Source organism: Excalfactoria chinensis, chromosome 19, assembly GCF_039878825.1.
Source record: "Excalfactoria chinensis isolate bCotChi1 chromosome 19, bCotChi1.hap2, whole genome shotgun sequence".
Classification (NCBI taxonomy): Eukaryota; Metazoa; Chordata; class Aves; order Galliformes; family Phasianidae; genus Excalfactoria; species Excalfactoria chinensis.
Window position 1 is genome coordinate 6,352,998 of NC_092843.1, and position 17,917 is coordinate 6,370,914.

General features: G+C 40.1%; 1 protein-coding gene across 1 annotated transcript in view; it reads left to right on the forward strand.

Annotated features, from left to right (window-relative positions):
- MED13 (mediator complex subunit 13) overlaps window positions 1-17,917 on the forward strand; it is a 49,077-nt gene that overhangs the window by 25,866 nt on the left and 5,294 nt on the right. The window contains exons 7-23 of the mRNA XM_072353451.1: window positions 509-671; window positions 975-1,085; window positions 2,080-2,778; window positions 6,233-6,449; window positions 7,338-7,422; window positions 7,648-7,769; window positions 8,885-8,975; window positions 9,146-9,360; window positions 9,770-9,966; window positions 11,152-12,068; window positions 13,353-13,520; window positions 14,573-14,796; window positions 15,365-15,554; window positions 16,092-16,554; window positions 16,805-17,024; window positions 17,290-17,481; window positions 17,637-17,860. Of these exons, the coding sequence (XP_072209552.1) occupies window positions 509-671; window positions 975-1,085; window positions 2,080-2,778; window positions 6,233-6,449; window positions 7,338-7,422; window positions 7,648-7,769; window positions 8,885-8,975; window positions 9,146-9,360; window positions 9,770-9,966; window positions 11,152-12,068; window positions 13,353-13,520; window positions 14,573-14,796; window positions 15,365-15,554; window positions 16,092-16,554; window positions 16,805-17,024; window positions 17,290-17,481; window positions 17,637-17,860 (4,498 nt within the window). The remainder of the gene's footprint in view (window positions 1-508; window positions 672-974; window positions 1,086-2,079; window positions 2,779-6,232; window positions 6,450-7,337; window positions 7,423-7,647; window positions 7,770-8,884; window positions 8,976-9,145; window positions 9,361-9,769; window positions 9,967-11,151; window positions 12,069-13,352; window positions 13,521-14,572; window positions 14,797-15,364; window positions 15,555-16,091; window positions 16,555-16,804; window positions 17,025-17,289; window positions 17,482-17,636; window positions 17,861-17,917) is intronic.

The window sequence follows — 17,917 nt, forward strand, 5'->3', positions numbered from 1 at the left end:
TGTACCTGATAATGTAGTCCAGTACTTTCCTCCTCTGTATGTGTGGTGTGTATCTAAACAATTTGAAGTAGCTTTATAAGCATCGTTGTGTAGCTCAGAAATTAGTAAGCTGGTATTCAACCTTTTCACAGTCCACAGACATTTCTTTGTAGTTGAGATTCTAATAGGCTACGTGTGAGCAGTGAATACAGAAATCTGCTTTAAGTCAAAGCAGGTAAGACTTAGCAGTTGTTTCAGACAGCTTTACAAACAGTATTATTGGTTTTTTGTTTGGTTTTCTTTTTCAGAAGAGGGATGTGTGAGCAGTTTGTGGTGGGGGGTTGTGGGTTTGGGTTTTGTCTTTTTCTTTTTTTCCTGCTATACTTAAACTTTCTCTCTGTTTTGGTCACCTATAATTGAAGAAGATGCTTATTTCCCTGATGTTCCAGTGCTAGTTGAATTGAGCTAATAGTGGTTGTGAGTTTATCACTTCATTGCCTAAAACTCTTTCCTTTTTACTGCTTTTCAGTTGATGCTCAATCTGCCCAGAAATGGGTGAAGTTTTCTTCAGTTTCTGATGGATTTATCTCTGACAGTACTAGCCATCATGGTGGCAAAATACCTAGAAAGCTGGCCAATCAGGTGGTGGACAGAGTTTGGCAAGAATGCAATATGAACAGAACACAGAACAAGTATGTACTCTCCTTTTGTGATACAGAAGGAAATATGTTATTTTGTGTGCGCTGTAGAAAGTAGCTCTGGTAAATATGCTGTGACTGCTACTAGGAGATGGTTTTTCTTCTTGTTAAAGCACATTTTAAAGGAGTTACTTGGTTCCTAACTAGTGGATTGCTTATCTCTTAAGTTTAATGCGTTCATAAAATAGTTATAAATAACTTCTTTGCTGAATCCTTTGTCACAAAACTGTTTTTGAGGCTTGACAGAAGATAAGAATATGTGCTGATCTCAAATAACTCTCCCATACTGAATCACAGGCGGAAATATTCTGCTACATCAAATGGCTTGTGTGACGAAGAGACAGCTGACAAGGTAGCATCCTGGGATTTTGTTGAAGCCACACAGAGGACAAATTGCAATTGTTCAAGGTATGGTACTCAGCAGACTCACACTTTATTTTAGTGAAGTTTCACTCTTGTAGAATGTTGATCTTTAGGTGACAGAAGTGTTGCAAAGGCTCAAAACATTGCAAATTGAGTATTAGAATATTCAGAATTAATGTCTGGAGGGTGTAGCGTGCTGAAAGAAATGCATTTTTCTCCTTTATTGAAATAAGTTTTAGCTTTCTGGTTTCGATGTGAGTTGTGTATTTTGTAACTCTCCTAATAGAAGAGTGGCAGAAAATACCCAGGCACTAAGGATGTTCATGCAGTTCAGTAGCATAAGCCTACATGTTTAATTCTAGGCTTTGTTATTTTGTATCACTCAGTCTGTTTTATCACCCTGAAAGTTGGTCTCTTGAACTGGAAGTTGAAATGTTTAATCTCAAGTGCATTTAAAGTGGGGCCTGGGGGGAAAAAAGAAACAACTATATTAGTGCAGTGGAGGCATGAAAACTTTCTTGGGGTAAATGGCTACAAAAGGTGCAAAATATTTTGTAGCTTTTGTGGAACTGACTGCTTGACTTCGAACTCCTTAACACAGAGGTTTGCACAACACAACTGGTTTGCACTGGTGCTTGAATCCAAGAAGTCACTTGCTAATTCTTAGCTTTTCTATTGATTCAGCAGTGTTGGTGGAAGTCAAAAGCAACATTTTGCTCATATAATTCTTTCTGTTAAAGGAATATGATATTTTATAACTGCCTTGTGTTTGTGTGTGTGTGTTTGGCTCATAGGACAGCTTCTCCCATTTTTTTTAGGTTGGTATTCTGAGATTGTAGTGATACTCCAGTCATTCAAATAAAGTTATGGTCAGAGGCAGCTTCATTTCAAAATAGTATTTGTTTCAGACTTCTCTAATCACCCGTTTAATGACTTGGAAGCCAGTGAAGTTTAATGACTTGGAAGCTAGTGAAAAAGGCATGATAGGCATATTTGAAATGTTAACGTGAAGTCTTTTCCCCTTATGTTAATTCTACAGGCACAAAAATCTCAAACCAAGGAATTCAGGTCAACAGGGGCAGGCACCACCTGTGGGCCAGCAACAGCAAGCAGCTCCAAAGCACAAGACAAATGAGAAGCAAGACAAAGGGGATAAGCCACAGAAACGCCCTTTGACTCCTTTTCATCATCGTGTATCTATCAGTGACGATGTTGCCATGGAGGCAGATTCAGCAAGTCAGAGGCTTGTGATGACTGCACCAGACAGTCAAGTGAGATTTTCAAATATCCGAACTAATGATGTAGCAAAGACTCCTCAGATGCATAATGCTGAAATGCATAATGCTGAAATGGCAAATTCACCTCAGCCACCACCACTTAGTCCTCACCCGTGTGATGTAGTTGATGAAGGGGTAACTAAAGCTCCTTCTACTCCTCAGAGTCAACATTTCTACCAGATGCCAACGCCAGATCCCTTGGTTCCCACCAAAACAATGGAAGACAGACTCGATGGCTTGTCCCAGCCTTTTCCAGCTCAATTTCCTGAAGTTATAGAACCTACAATGTATGTTGGTACTGCAGTGAATTTGGAAGAAGACGAAGCTGATACTACTTGGAAGTATTACAAAGTTCCAAAGAAAAAGGATATGGAATTCTTACCACCTCAGCTTCCAAATGATAAGTTGAGAGATGATCCAGTAATACCTGTTGGACAGGAGAACATAACATCGGTTACAGAGTAAGTAGTACTTGAAGTTACAGTAATAATGCGAGAAAGTGAGGAAAGTGAAAGGCCAAAGGCAGTAGTTTCGCCTAATAAACAAGCTTGACACTAAAGCATAATGTTGCTCTCATCAGCAGTTGCCAAGTGAGCCTTGTTTTCAGTGCTGTCCATCCATAAGAATATAATACTTGTGAGATGCAGACACGAAGCACAGTCAAATGCGAGTAAGACTTTCCAGCTTTTCTTTGTTAGAACTCTGAATTAGCAGATGATAATGAATATTATTGTTCTACTCAAAGATTAATCTGTAGCCAAATTATGCCCATTTGGGACCCACGGTCCCAAACAGTTCTGCTCTTGTCTTTACTCTTTAATTTTGAAAGCTGGTTATTTAAATGACTGAGAACAGTGAAGAAGCTAATCTGCTTTCCTGGAAGACATTAACTCTAATATGGATGGCAACTACTTTCTAATACCAGAAATTTCTCAAGAGTACGTTACATATAAACTGATGTTCTTGCTGTGACTTGGGTTTGTAGCTCAGCAGGCTTTAAGGGCTTGAGGTTATCATTCAAATGGAACAAATGACCAGTGTTTGTCTTAATGTTTTGGGCTTCAGATCATATGGGAAACCCCCATTCATTAAATGAAGCGTGTTTCAATTGAGAGTCATGCTAGTTCTGTCTTAAAACCACAGCCTTGAAGCTACAGGAAATATGTCTGGGATCTTGGAATTCTTTGTGTTTTCACTTAAGCTGATATTATGGTGGTTTATTGTCTGAGTGTTGATAAACTGTGAAGCTTAGAGGCAATTGAGGAAAAACAACAATGGCGTTTTAGTGTTAAAACTTGTATTGATTCCATCAAAGCAGGGGTAGCTGTGTGAGTTTTGTTTTGCTGCAGAATGAATCAATGTGTTGTTTTTTTCTCCCAGTTAAAGCAAAAAAAACCCAACCCTAAAACAACCAGCACCAATAACAATTAAAAACAAATGAGCCAACAAAAAAAAACAACCCAGCTTAACAGATCCCTCCCACCCCCCCAAGCCTCTTGGTTCTGTGTTGTCTCCTTTGCTGTCAAACTGCTTAAGAAATTCTCCCTGTCACCCCTCTTACTTCACTTCCTCGTGAGGACATGTAGCTTGAAGTGGGAATGCTGCAGGATAAGAGTGGTAATGGGAAGCAACAGGTGCTGATAGGGCTGCGAATAGCTGTGTAAACTTAACAGGATGCAGCCGTGGGTGCCAAGGTGACAAACTTCGGTTTAGGGGTTTGATCAGGGGCCAAAAAGAAATCATTGTGAGCGCACCAAGAATTGCCTCTGCCAACGGAATTGTTGTTGATTATTTTGATCCAGAATGGTGCTGTTGTTCAGGTGAAAGGAGAATCTCAGTGAGACCAATATCAAATTGAGTTCCCTTCCACCCCCCAGGACACGGTGTGCTTAATTTGTGATGAAGCTGAAGCAGTTCCTTGCAAAGCAGAAAATTGGTGTGGTTTTTCTGGTTCACTTCTGGAAGTGGAAAGCTACAGAGAGCAGTCGTGTTGCATTTGCTGCATTGGAAAGCTGTGAGAAGAGATACGTTTGCTGTAGCTGTTGGTCTGTTGTCATACACATGTTCTAAGCCGTATCTTGTAACTGTTCAGAGTTTACATTAGCTAGGTTGTTTTTTTTTTGCTGCTTTTTCAAGTTGTGAATTTATAGGATTTTTGCATTTTTCACTCCAGAATTTATTCCAGCTGAAGATATGCTTAACTTCAGTATTTTCCTTGTTCTGCTCGAGAAATGATCTTTCCTTGCATGGTCTGCAGTTTGATTTCACAATTTATTACCTGTGTGCGTGTCTGTATTTTCTCCTGGAGTATTTTACCATTAATTTCCCTTCTGCTTATCAGAAAATACTGGAAGCTGCTGCTCACTTTTGCTGTGCACTTTTCTTGGTGTTAAATTCCTTGTTCCTAGAAAGCTGTCTTCCATCTCTTCCTTCTGTGGGATTTATAGAAGATGAAATGCTCAGCCCTGAATGCTACTCCGTACATAAATGCCAGTGGATCTTGACATGAAGCCACGTTCATTGTGCTGTTGGCTGGGGGTGTTGAAGATTTTATTGGGGCTGTTGCCACGACCAGCATAGATGGATTTGATGTTGTTGGCTGTGAGATGTTTCTTTGGAAAGCTTATTTCTAGGAAGGCTTGACAGAGTAGAACTGCCACTGTGTCCTTTTGTGGACTACTTAAGTTGACGGGGGTGTACAAGGCAGTGAGGAGGCTTGTCAGAAATCACTGCTCATCTTTCTATACAGCATTTTTAGGTCTATGTGTTTGAATTGTTCTGTAGCACTTTTCTTGCTTTCTGGTCTCCTAAGGGAGGAATGTAAGCCTTATTCTAACCTCCAGGTAGTATCTGGGTAGTATCTAGACAATCAAAGCCAAGCCCTGCTCACTGTGAGGGGCACTAATTTCCTCTGGGAAATTTCCTTTTCTTGTAGTGACTTAAGCAAGTAAAGAATAGATGGGCAGGAACCTGTTTGCACTCCTAGTACCTGCAATCTTCATTCTTGGAAAATACCTTTTGATTGCATGTGTGAAATCCCTGTGAACGCTTCTTACTGTCTGTTCCATGTCAGGCTTGTATGAGGAGGGTCTGAGCAAGAAGAAATTGTGCAGCCATGTTTGGCACTGCTGGAATGGTTGTCTTGTTGAAAAAATGCCTTCCTCCCATGGTACCCCTTGTGCACAGTGATATGTAAAGTAGATGATAGAGAGGCATATCTGCAGCTAATATTCATAACATAGCTTTATATTTGCCAAATTCTTTTTGCTTGTGCAGCATTACGTTGGTGAAACCAATAAATGTAACAAAAACTTAATTTGTGTACTTATCTACTCCATTTTTGGCTCCCAGTATGACAAAAAGAAAAATGCTGACAGTGAGAAATCTGCTTATTAGTAAATTAGATATTGGTTTGCTGTGACCTTCCAGTGGTATTTATAGAAGTGATATAAATGACCACCAAATGTAGCAGCATTTGTGTTGTTATTTCTTGGGCTTTTTGGATAGCCACTTCTTTCTGACTGTTTGTTTAGGTGCGAATGGGGAATGGCAATAAGTAATTTCCTAACCTGGTGTGTTTCTTTCAGTGGCTATGGACTGTTTAATCCATTTGTACTTCATAATAAATGACAGCTATAGCCTGGGATGAATTACTAATCTTTATCTGGGTTGACAATGCTCGAGGAGAGCTGGTCAGAATGAGTCACAGTGCTGGATCTGACGTGTGTATGGAGGATGAATTACATGACTAATGATCTTGTCTTTTTCCCAAAAACTTTTTTTTTTTGAAGCTGGAGTGGAAGGGAAGAAAAGGGGAAGGAAAGATATTAAGTTGCTTTTGTAAAGGGCTGCATGACAGCAAAATCATTCTCACGTTAGTGATAAATAATATTTTGTCCTTTTTCATCTGTGCAGATTAATGGTGCAATGTAGGAAGCCTTTAAAGGTTTCGGATGAATTGGTGCAGCAGTATCAGAGTAAAAACCAGTACCTAGCAGCAGTAGTGTCGGAAGCTGACCAGGAACCTGAAATTGATCCCTATGCCTTCGTTGAAGGTGATGTGGAGTTCTTATTTCCTGACAGCAAAAAAGATCGACAGAACATCGAGAGGGAAACTGGGAAGAAACACAAGGTGAGTAACGGAGTGAGAATGCAAACCAGGGATTGAAAAATGGCTTTACTCACTAAATACAGTTCTAATCCCCCTCTTATATGTTTAGAAGTACATTTAATGACATGGATTCAAGCAGAAGTAGCCAGTGGAAGTAAGTGGCATTCCCTCAGTGCTGGCACACTGGGGCTGATGACTTGTGCTAGGAGAACACTGCTGAATCCCAACAGAGATGCACTTATCTAAAATGGGTGTTAGCAGGTGCTTGTGCAAGAGGCTAAAACCAAGGCAAATGCTTTGTCCACGTGTGGAAATGCTGAGGGTAGCTGAGGTGAACTCTGAATATTTGCCTGGGAAGTGGATTACACTTATTTTAGTTGTATTTTAGCCAATACTGACTAGGTGAGGCTGTATTTAAAGCAGAAGGACCATCTACTTCCCTACACCTCCAAAAAGGGAGAAAATATAACTGTGTCAGGAGATTGCATATGAAACAAGTTTGCTTATTAGGACTGTTTTTTTTTATCACATGCTCTCCTGGTATCGAGAGTTTCATTGATAATTACCAGTATAGTTAATTTATTGTGTTTGATATAATGTGCTTTTTTTCAATGAGGTGTTGTAGCAAGAACTCCCAGCCTGCTTTTTAAATTGTGTTTATCCCTGAGACAAAAGCTACGATTTATGTTCTTATCTTTGCTCTCCCTCTGTGTGTTGATAGTAGTGTGTTGCAGACTTCCTTTTCCCTGAGCAAGTACTGCTAAGCAGACCCCCAGGCTACACCTTACTGAGCTAGAAGGCTAATGAGAACCTGATCCTTCTGCTACATGCAAGAATTCCCATAGGGAGATAAAGTGTCCTTCACCCAAACTGATTTTAAGCAAACTTTTCTACATCTTTCTTTAATAGGCTGAGGACGGTACATCTGGTGTTACAGTTCTGTCCCATGAAGGAGAGGATGCTATGTCTTTGTTTAGTCCTTCTGTCAAGCAAGGTAAGGAGTTTTTTTTTTTCCTTGTAGTTAGTCCAGAATCTGTTCAGTAACAGACTTTACTTGTTGAGCCTTGCAAATAAAAGATGGCTATAAAATCCAAATGTAATGAAGTTGTAGGGATCTCACTGATGTTCTCATTTTTCATTTTGTCTGTCAAAATAGTTACTGAAATGTGGTTTCGTTTTGTTTATCACCAACATTTCTGTAATCTGTTACTCTCTATAGATGCCCAACGTATTGCTGCTCATGCTCGCACTGCATCAACTAGCCTGATCCATGAAACAGACTTGGTGGTCTCTTACACTGACCTTGACAATCTCTTCAATTCTGATGAGGATGAACTAACAGTAAGTGATGTGCAAAAGTAATGGCAGCTGCTAAACAAGAGGCTGCAAGGAGTGTGTATGAGTTGGTTTTTAAGAGGTTGCTACTCACATGAATAAACAAGTGTTATGAGTTCTTTATGGCAGGTACACTGTTCTGATTGATGCATGCAATCATTTTTGGCCCACAAGATCAAAAACTTGTTTGTATCTTTACTACACAGTCCGTATATGCCTCTGGCATTCATACCTCTAGTTATAGTTTCACAGATCTGGCAGTGATCCTGATGCTCTTTTCCTGCGGCCTAGGTACTGTTTAACTTGTCAGTATGGGTGATACTGAAATGTAACAAAAACATTAAGGAGAAGAGGGATTTAAACATGGACATTCTGCTGAATGAGTTGCTTCATTGCAGTTGTTATTTTCTTAGTGCAGTTTCTCCTGCAGTCTCCAATGGTTCTGAATTCATTATCTTTACAGTTCTGTTTCAGTACTGTTAGCAATCAGTTGTCTTTTTTGAGTTGGACTTTGTTCAGTTAATAAATCTATATTCCCTTATTCAAACAAAATACCCATCAGCTTGAATGGGAGCTGTGTGAAGGATCTTAACTGCCATCAAAGGTCATTACTATATTAAGCATAAAGCAAGTGTATTTGCTTTTCAGCATGGAGACTCTTATTTTCTGTAGATTATAGTGCTGTCTAAACATTGTAAAATACCTCTCGTTTTAATTTCAGTGCTGTTTCTTTCCTGTACCTCTTGTTCTAGCAATTGTTTCTCTATTCTATTCCTATTCATGTGGTAAAATCAGTAATGTTAGCATGGCTTTGGGAGCTTGTATCTGAGAGAGATTGTAGGTGGCCCTACTTGGTTTTTTAATGTCTGCTAGCAGGCTGAGAGTTACTTTGTAATTGGGCACTCCTTTTAATAGCACTGTGATTTTATGGGAGAGCATTCTGAGATACAAGTGTGAAGGAAAGACAAGTGTAACCCCACATACCAGTCTTCTGTCTTATTTTATTTTGCTTATAGTCCCAGTTTTGGTTGTCCACTACATGTGAAATCTGTTGTTAGCAGCAAAAATGGATGTGTCTGTCTCTGAAATGATTTTATTACAGTACTTTTCTTTCTTCTTAGCCTGGATCTAAAAGAACAGTGAATGGTGCTGATGACAAATCCAACTGCAAAGAGGCAAAAGCAGGAAATTTAGATCCGCTGTCATGCATAAGTAAGCTTTATTTTCTTCTCTAATTAGAATACTAGCTTTAAACATTTAATTGCTAATATGCTGTGGGAATTTGGAAGCATATGCTTCCTTTGCCCTACTGAAATATTAAGACAAAGGAAATAACTCTAAATGTTGTCGTATTCTAAAGCCTGCTTCTAATCTGAAATTAGGCACTGCAGATCTCCATAAAATGTATCCAACTCCACCTTCTTTGGAACAACACATCATGGGATTTTCTCCAATGAACATGAATAATAAGGAATATGGCAGCATGGACACTACACTTGGAGGAACAGTACTTGAAGGGAATAGCTCCAGTATGGGAGCGCAGTTCAGGATTGAAGTAGATGAGGGTTTTTGCAGCCCCAAACCTGCTGAAATAAAGGTAGGTAATGTTGATAGCCCTGATATGTTTCTTATGGTACTGCTCAATCTATCTCAATAATCTCAATCTATCAATCCTAATTAGTCCTGAGCAAGAACTGTGGGAAATTATGTGCTATCTGTAATTTGTGTCCTACTGAGGTAGGTAAGATGCATCTAGAAAACTGCATGTACTGTTTGACTATTTTAAACTTCAAGGCAGCGTAATCTCAAGTTAGCCATCAGGAAATGTAAGTGATTCATATTGTTAACTTGAATTCATGGCTTGTTTTGTATTGCCGTATCATTTCTGAGTGCAAATGATAAATGTGCAAATCTCAACTTTTATTCAGTCATTCTTTTTAGGAAGTGTTTTAATTGCTGATATAATCTAATTCACATGCCGATGCTTTACCATGTATATCTTCTAGGATTATTCTTATGTTTATAAACCTGAGAACTGCCAAGCCTTAGTGGGATGTTCCATGTTTGCACCACTAAAGACGCTTCCCAGCCAGTGTCTCCCTCCCATCAAACTGCCAGAAGAGTGCGTATATCGCCAGAGCTGGACTGTGGGAAAGCTGGATTTGCTTCCTCCAGGACCTGCCATGCCATTTATCAAAGATAGGTATGAATTATCTTTAATCTTTGTGAGACTTCGAGTTATGACAATATAGAAAGCACTCCTTCGTTTTATTCTTTTGTAAGCATGTAATGAGTTTATCAAGGCAGTTTGTTCAGACAACTGACAGGAGATTGAAGAAACTTTACACGTAAACCTTACTGCAAGAGTTGGTCTTCCCAATAGCTTCTTATTTGTGTGTACATCTTATTTGTTGTCTCACTTAAAGGCTTTTTGAGGAAGCTTACTGGTGAAAGTCCAGTGTTTAAATAAGTAACGATCAAGATGCGTGTAAACTTGGGACTTCTTTTTTTGTTGTGGTGATGTAGGTACTGTAAAGGCTTCATAGGTGATTCTTCTGTTTCTTAAATTATTTTCTTAAATGGCCATCATCTCAGCTGTATTTGACCAGAAAAACATTTCCTCTGGTTGAAAGCTATACTCAGTATGACATTGCCTGCTAACACTAGCACTGCAGTAGGCATTCTTATCATCTGCATTTGGTTGTGATGGTTTTGTTGGCAGCACTTGAAGAAAATACTTATTCCTCCTTCTCTTCTGCAGTAGTAACTTCTATAGAGAGATTAGGCAACAAGGAGGCTGTGTGTTTATTGGGGAAAAGAAGTGTGTGAATTTTATGTGTAATTGCTTCTTCTATTAAGGCTATTCATAAGCAGTACGTTCCCAGGTCTCATCGGTCTTGCAGGTCTTTGGAGTTATTCAACCACTTAGGGGGGAAAAGAATTTAAATGCTTCCAGGTGATGTTTTCCCCATGGATCTAACTGAATCTGCTGTTGATATATCCAGTATATTTTCTTAGTGTTGTGTGTCAACACAACTTGTAAATAAAACATGAAAGGGAAGAGGTGCCCTTTAGGCTCTGTATATCCATAGCACTCGTAGTTCTTGCTGTCTACACTTGTTTCCTGGAAGCTTTGTGGGAAGAAAAAGACAAGAAGGGAGGAGGGGAAGGATTCTTTAACAGCACTGACAATGGGAATTCTGCAAAGTCATTTAGAACAAACACTCTAGAAGTTCCTTAGGGAATGAAAATCTTTTTGTAGATTGTGAAAGACTACTTCAAAAAAGCAAATATTAATTAGGGAGGTCCTTGTTTAGCAATCTGAGACTGACTTGACTTCTTGGTTTTGAAATTTAAAGTATTTCTTTCTTCTTGTGGCTCCTATCAGTGACGGAAGCACTATGGATCAAGAGTATGGCCCTGCATACACACCGCAAACTCATACTCCTTTTGGAATGCCCCCGGGTAGCGCACCACCCAGTAATGGTGGAGCTGGAATTCTCCCTTCTCCTTCCACCCCTCGTTTCCCAACTCCCAGAACACCAAGGACTCCTCGGACTCCTCGTGGAGCTGGTGGACCGGCAAGTGCGCAGGGTTCAGTCAAATATGAGAACTCTGATTTATACTCACCAGCTTCCACGCCATCGACGTGTAGACCACTTAATTCTGTTGAACCTGCAACTGTGCCTTCCATTCCAGAGGCACACAGTCTGTACGTGAATCTCATCCTCTCAGAGTCTGTAATGAATCTCTTCAAAGACTGTAACTTTGACAGCTGCTGCATATGCGTTTGCAATATGAACATCAAAGGTGCTGATGTTGGAGTTTACATTCCCGATCCAACACAAGAGGCCCAGTATCGGTGTACCTGTGGTTTCAGTGCTGTTATGAATAGGAAGTTTGGCAACAGTTCCGGACTGTTTCTTGAAGATGAATTGGATATTTTAGGACGTAACACAGAGTGTGGCAAAGAAGCAGAAAAACGCTTCGAAGCTCTCAGAGCTACTTCTGTTGAACATGGCAGTGCAGGACTGAAAGAACCAGAGAAACTGCCTGATGAGTTAATACTGTTGCTGCAAGATCAATGCACCAACTTGTTCTCACCGTTTGGAGCAGCAGATCAAGATCCTATTCCCAAAGTTGGTGCAGTTAGCAACCTGGTACGTGTAGAAGAAAGGGATTGTTGCAATGACTGCTACTTAGCCTTGGAACATGGGCGCCAGTTCATGGACAATATGTCAGGAGGGAAAGTTGATGAAGCACTTGTGAAAACTACTTGCTTGCACCACTGGTCAAAAAGAAACGGTAAATATTGAAAGCAACTTATTTACTGATTGTCCACCTATGAATTTTTATTTGTATGTTTTACTTGTTGGTTATTGGATACTTAAAAAATGGTTTTCCTACCTGCGTGCTTACATGTTATGAACAGCATTACATGTTTGAACTGTGTTGGAAACAACGATTCTTTAGGCTGGTTCTTTTAAAGCAGCTTGTGGTGACTGCATCCACAGAGGTTCTGTGGAATTAGTGAATGTTGGGAAGTGTAGGTGGTTCAGATGGGGACCGTGCCATGAAAGGCTACTGTGGTAGAGTGAAACGATGTATGATTCAGTTGGCTTCTGCCCCCTGTAAGAGGGGGTGGTAGTTTAATGGTGTATGTGGTAAACAATGCTTCTTTGTGGCTTTGAAGTACGTTGGATCTACCAGAGGCTCTCGGACTCTTTTCATGCCTTGTCTACTAATGCAGTGTCTCACGGAACACCCTTGCCTATGATATTTGCATATCCACCTCTCAGTAGCCATCCTCCAAGTAGCAGCAATAGCCGGGTGAACAGTAAAACATGGAACTCAGTGAAGTTAGCTGCAGCTAATAGTCGTCGGTGAGGGCAAAGAGGATGAACAGCAAAGCACAAATGGGTTTCTGTGTATCGATGGGGCATTAAAGTTTATTAAGTCCCTGCTTCTGGATAAATCAATGCTTTCAGGTACCCAGGAGAAAGAAGACTTGGTATTATGTGACCTTGGTGCTCAGGGTGTGAAGGTGTCAAGATGCTTTATGAAGGAAGGTTGTGAAACCGTGGCCCTAACAAATTCTGTGTCGGTCTTTTATTCTTAAACTTAGTGTGTTAGATGGCACAGCTGATGAAATGGACCATGTGTGAAGCTTCTGGTGACTTCTCTGGAGTGAGCACTGGGTGGTGGTCTGCCTAAACATCCTTGTTGGGAGGGGAAAGTTCTATAGATTTTAATTTACACAGCTTGGTGGGGTGGTTAGTTCATTTTGTTTGGTGATTTTTTTTAGACTAAGAAGTACAAACGCTATGATAATAAAGCTTTCAGGAGAAGAAACTGTATGGGCAAAAAACAGTTTGTTATTCCTAAATGACTGAGGGAGGAAGAAGAAAACTCTAAATCTGTGTACTAAACTTCTTCTATCTTGACCCTTGGCTGACCTGTGTGAACAGCGTGTGCATTTTAGAAGAAAGCAGTTGTCTAAAATCAAGGTGTCTCAGGATCTGGGAAAGGCTGTATGTTACGCTGTTGTTGTGGCAGGCCTTGACAGCTTTTTTCTCTTTGTCCTTTCAGTTGTGGATGTGAGCATGCAGTGTTCCCAGGACATCCTTCGTATGCTGCTCTCACTCCAGCCCGTTCTTCAAGACGCCATTCAGAAGAAGCGCACGGTCCGGTCGTGGGGTGTGCAAGGCCCTCTCACGTGGCAGCAGTTCCACAAAATGGCTGGCAGAGGCTCTTATGGTAAGCTGCTGTGTGGATTCCTGCCTTGTTGACCTTTGCTTGATCCAGCCACCAAACCTCACTGTCTGGATGCTGGATGCTGCCTAGCCTGTTGAAATTCTGAACAGCATCTGGACTGTTCTTTATACTAATGAGAGCCATTAGACTGGGGAGAATTCTTCTCTTCACAGAAGCAGAAAATATTTTTTTGAACAGTAGATGAACTTAGTGTCTGTCTACTTTAAAACAGACAATTGCACTGCTAGTATATGTCTGACACTTATCCAAGTGAGGGACTGGAATTCTGGAGATGGGTTTAGTGTTGAAAATAGAGCGATTGCTAAATGTTAGCTTTGAAATACTTATTGATCAGTAGCTTGAGTTATATGGAAGACCTGAGATCATTCAGTGTGCCGTGTCTATGACAAACTGTTGAACTAGCCAACATGTGATTTATGTTTACAGATAAGGCAGTCAATTTTGTGCACTCACCTGAAGGTTTAAACTCTGACTTCGTTAGCATGTATGCGATTTCCATTTGCCAGCATGGAAAAGAGTGACCTTTCACCAGCAGATCTTCTGGAGCTATTCAAATATTTAGGACACCCTAATTACATGTTTGGGATTTGTGAAAATGTGTGTTCTTAACTGTTTTCCTTCTGCCATTCTTCATGTATCCACTTAGAATATTTACATCTCTTTCCCTCTCTTTTTTGGTCACTGATTCCTTGGATTCTATGAGGAAAGCTTCCTAGACAGTGAGGATCTGTTCCTGATTGTATAGTGGTAAACATAATAAACAACTGCGTAACTTCTTCAGGCCCTGGGAGATTTCAGATGAGAATAATTAGCTGGTTTTCTTCTTTGTGTGCTTATTTCCAGAGGGTTGGTTCATGCAATCCATGCTACTTGTTAGTTTGTTAGAAAGAGAACTATTCCATTTATAATCAGTGTTACTTCCTTTTAGATGCTGGGAATGCTAGCGCTTCTTCTTCTCATGTTTTCTAGAAGCAGGCTGTTAATTTTTAAGCTTGCTGTTTAATATATTGGAAAAATCTATCTTGCTTTTCCAGGAACTGATGAGTCCCCAGAACCACTGCCAATCCCAACGTTTTTGTTGGGATACGATTATGATTTTCTGGTGCTGTCTCCGTTTGCATTGCCGTACTGGGAAAGGCTGATGCTGGAACCTTATGGATCTCAAAGAGATGTTGCTTATGTTGTGGTGTGCCCTGAAAATGAGGCTCTGCTAAATGGAGCAAAAAGCTTCTTTAGGGATCTGACTGCAATATATGAGGTACGTTATTTATGGCAGTTAGCAGTGAAATGGGTTTTTGAAAAACTGTTTCTAATACACACTCATAACTACTTATCAGGCCTGTCTCCCGTGATATAAATGCTTGCACAGAATCCTATCTCATAAAGCTGCTAGAAAGGATTTTAGGAACGGGCACTTGAAAGATAAGGGCTGTTCATGCTGCTCATCTTTCCTTTTAGTAATAGATGTTTTGAGAATCTGTATCAGATAAACGCCACTCAGTGGTGAAACTGCGCATTGCCACTTCAATTTTAGTTTCGTTTAGTGAATTCGTTGAATGCCTGTATTACTTAGATTGTGGTTAAGATTACAGAGGATGATCTATCAGTCTTTTTTCTTAGGAAAACATGAAAATAAACTGTAAAGCCATTATAAAGTACTACAAAATCATTATACACCATTTCATACTGACATGGTTTTCTAGATTTAAAATGTCACTTAGGAATGTCTTAACTAAGCTATGAGTCTCTCTCTGCTCCTTTGTTTGATATATTATGGTTATTGTTATTTTTTAATCCTTACCTTACATCTTCTTTTGCCTTTGCAGTCGTGCAGACTTGGCCAGCATAGACCTATCTGTAAATTTTTGCCTGATGGAATCATGAGAGTTGGACCCACTGCTTCAAAGAAACTTTCTGAGAAGCTGGTCACAGAATGGTTCTCACAGACAGCTAATGCCAACAATGAAGCATTTTCCAAACTCAAACTGTATGCCCAAGTTTGCAGATATGAGCTGGGTATGAATACATATATATATTTACTCTTACTTCATGGAGTTACCACCTAATCCACCGCAGAACGAGAGAAATCATTGCATTTACTTACTGAATCTACAGTTTGTTGCAGTTTTCTGATTTTAAACTAGAAAAAAAAAAGGCAGAAATCCCATATCTTTGGATATGTTCTAAAATGGCTGCTTACCATCTATCAGTGCTTGTTAGGGAATGGCAGTGCTATTGCTTGATAGAGACTGCTGCTGTCGTTTTTCTATTGCTGTCTTGTGTTCTGAGGCAGTGATTTCTTGCTCAAATTCGAATGACTGGAAAACAAAAACTACTTTTGAAATAGATTTGAGTGTTTCTGCAAGTGTTATAAGACTATTAGAAACTGAGATGTTAATGCATGCATTCTTTTGAAAGATAAAACATGCTTAAGCTTTATTCACTGTTTTGTTAGAACCGCTATAGGCTCAGTTTAAGTGTGTTCAGTTTAAGTATGCTCAAGACTAGTTGCAATATAAAATGTATGGATTTTTTTTTTTCCCCTGTTTTTAGGTCCTTATCTTGCTTCTCAGCCTTTGGACAATTCGTTACTCGCCCAAACAAATCTGGTCCCTCCCTCTAGCCAACCAGCCTCTGCTCTGCCCCCAGTGACAGCCAGCACTGGAAACCCCAACACTCCGTCTGCTCCTGTAGCTTCTACCAGTAGTACTATGACAGCAACGTCAAACAGTGCCATGTCTTCTGCAGCTACTACAGCTAACTCAACTTTGACTACCACTGCCACGTCATCCTCTTCTGCTAACATAGGCAGTGGGATCCCAACAAGCAAGCCTTCTTCATTTCCACCTTTTAGCAGTATGAACAATACCACTTCTGCTTCCCTGCCCTCTCAGGCTGCAACAGTCCAAAATGGGCAAACAGGAGGACAGCAGCAACAGCCAGTGCTGCAAACAGCAGGGATGTCTGGAGATTCTACTACAGCAACTGCACAGCCCCACCCAGAGGTTTCTGAAAGGTAATGGAGCTGTTAAACCTCATTCAGCCAACAGAACTGTGTAAGAAGGAAGGCAAAAGAAAAAAACCAAGTGATGCTGAGCTGCTGGCAAGCTCACATACAAAACTGAATTATAAACACAATTTCTTATGCCACAGTTAACTTTAAAGGTCTTTAATCTTTGATAGTTTGGTCTTGGTTCTAAAGTAAGTAAAAATAAGTCTGTCTAAAACTCAGCGTTTTGTAACTGCTTGTAAAATTTCATTTTCAGCACTATGGATCGTGATAAAGTTGGAGTTCCTACAGATGGAGATTCACACGCTATCACCTACCCGCCTGCAATTGTAGTTTACATAATCGATCCTTTTACATATGAGAAAAAGGATGAGAGCAATAGCTCATCTAGTTTATGGACACTTGGACTTCTGCGCTGCTTTTTAGAGATGGTTCAGGTTCTTCCTCCGAACATCAAGAATATCATTTCTGTGCAGGTGAGCCAACATCCACAAAAACATGCCTAACAAAGTGTCTTTGGCTATAGCTGTGTTTTGGAGGTGATGATGCCCTTCTTTTATTCACGGAGGAAATTTTCAGTGAGAATGATGACCTGAAGTGCCGTGTAGCTTTAGAAGGGGCAGACCTCAAAGAATTAAAGAGATGGTTGTACAGTTAAATCCTGAAAGCAGCGTACCCAAATACTATCTCAAAAAAATGTAATAATGAATCAATTTTATTTCCCCGTGTGACCTGTTGTAGATCGTTCCGTGTCAGTACCTTCTGCAGCCTGTGAAACACGAAGACCGGCAGATTTATACTCAGCATTTGAAGTCTTTAGCATTTTCAGCATTTACTCAGTGTCGGAGACCTCTTCCATCTTCCACCAATGTGAAAACATTAACTGGCTTTGGCCCTGGCTTAGCCATGGAAACAGCTCTTAAGAGCCCTGATGTGAGTATTCTAATGATTAATGTGGTTCTGTTAATATACAGATGAGAGGAATGTCCCTTTTTATTAAATCATTGGTGTCTTCCATGTGAACTGAACAGAGTTCTTAAGAATAATCACTACTTGAAACTTCATTTTCTGTTCTGTCGTCCTTATAGAGACCAGAGTGTATTCGACTGTACACCCCTCCTTTTATCTTGGCTCCTGTAAAGGACAAGCAAACAGAGCTTGGAGAAACTTTTGGAGAAGCTGGCCAGAAGTACAATGTGCTTTTTGTAGGCTACTGTTTGTCTCATGATCAAAGATGGCTTCTTGCATCCTGTACAGATCTCTATGGAGAACAGTTAGAGACGTGCATAATTAATATAGATGTACCGAACAGGTAAGAACCAAACTCCTTTTGATTTTTAGCACGTGTATATTCTTTCTTTCAAAGAAT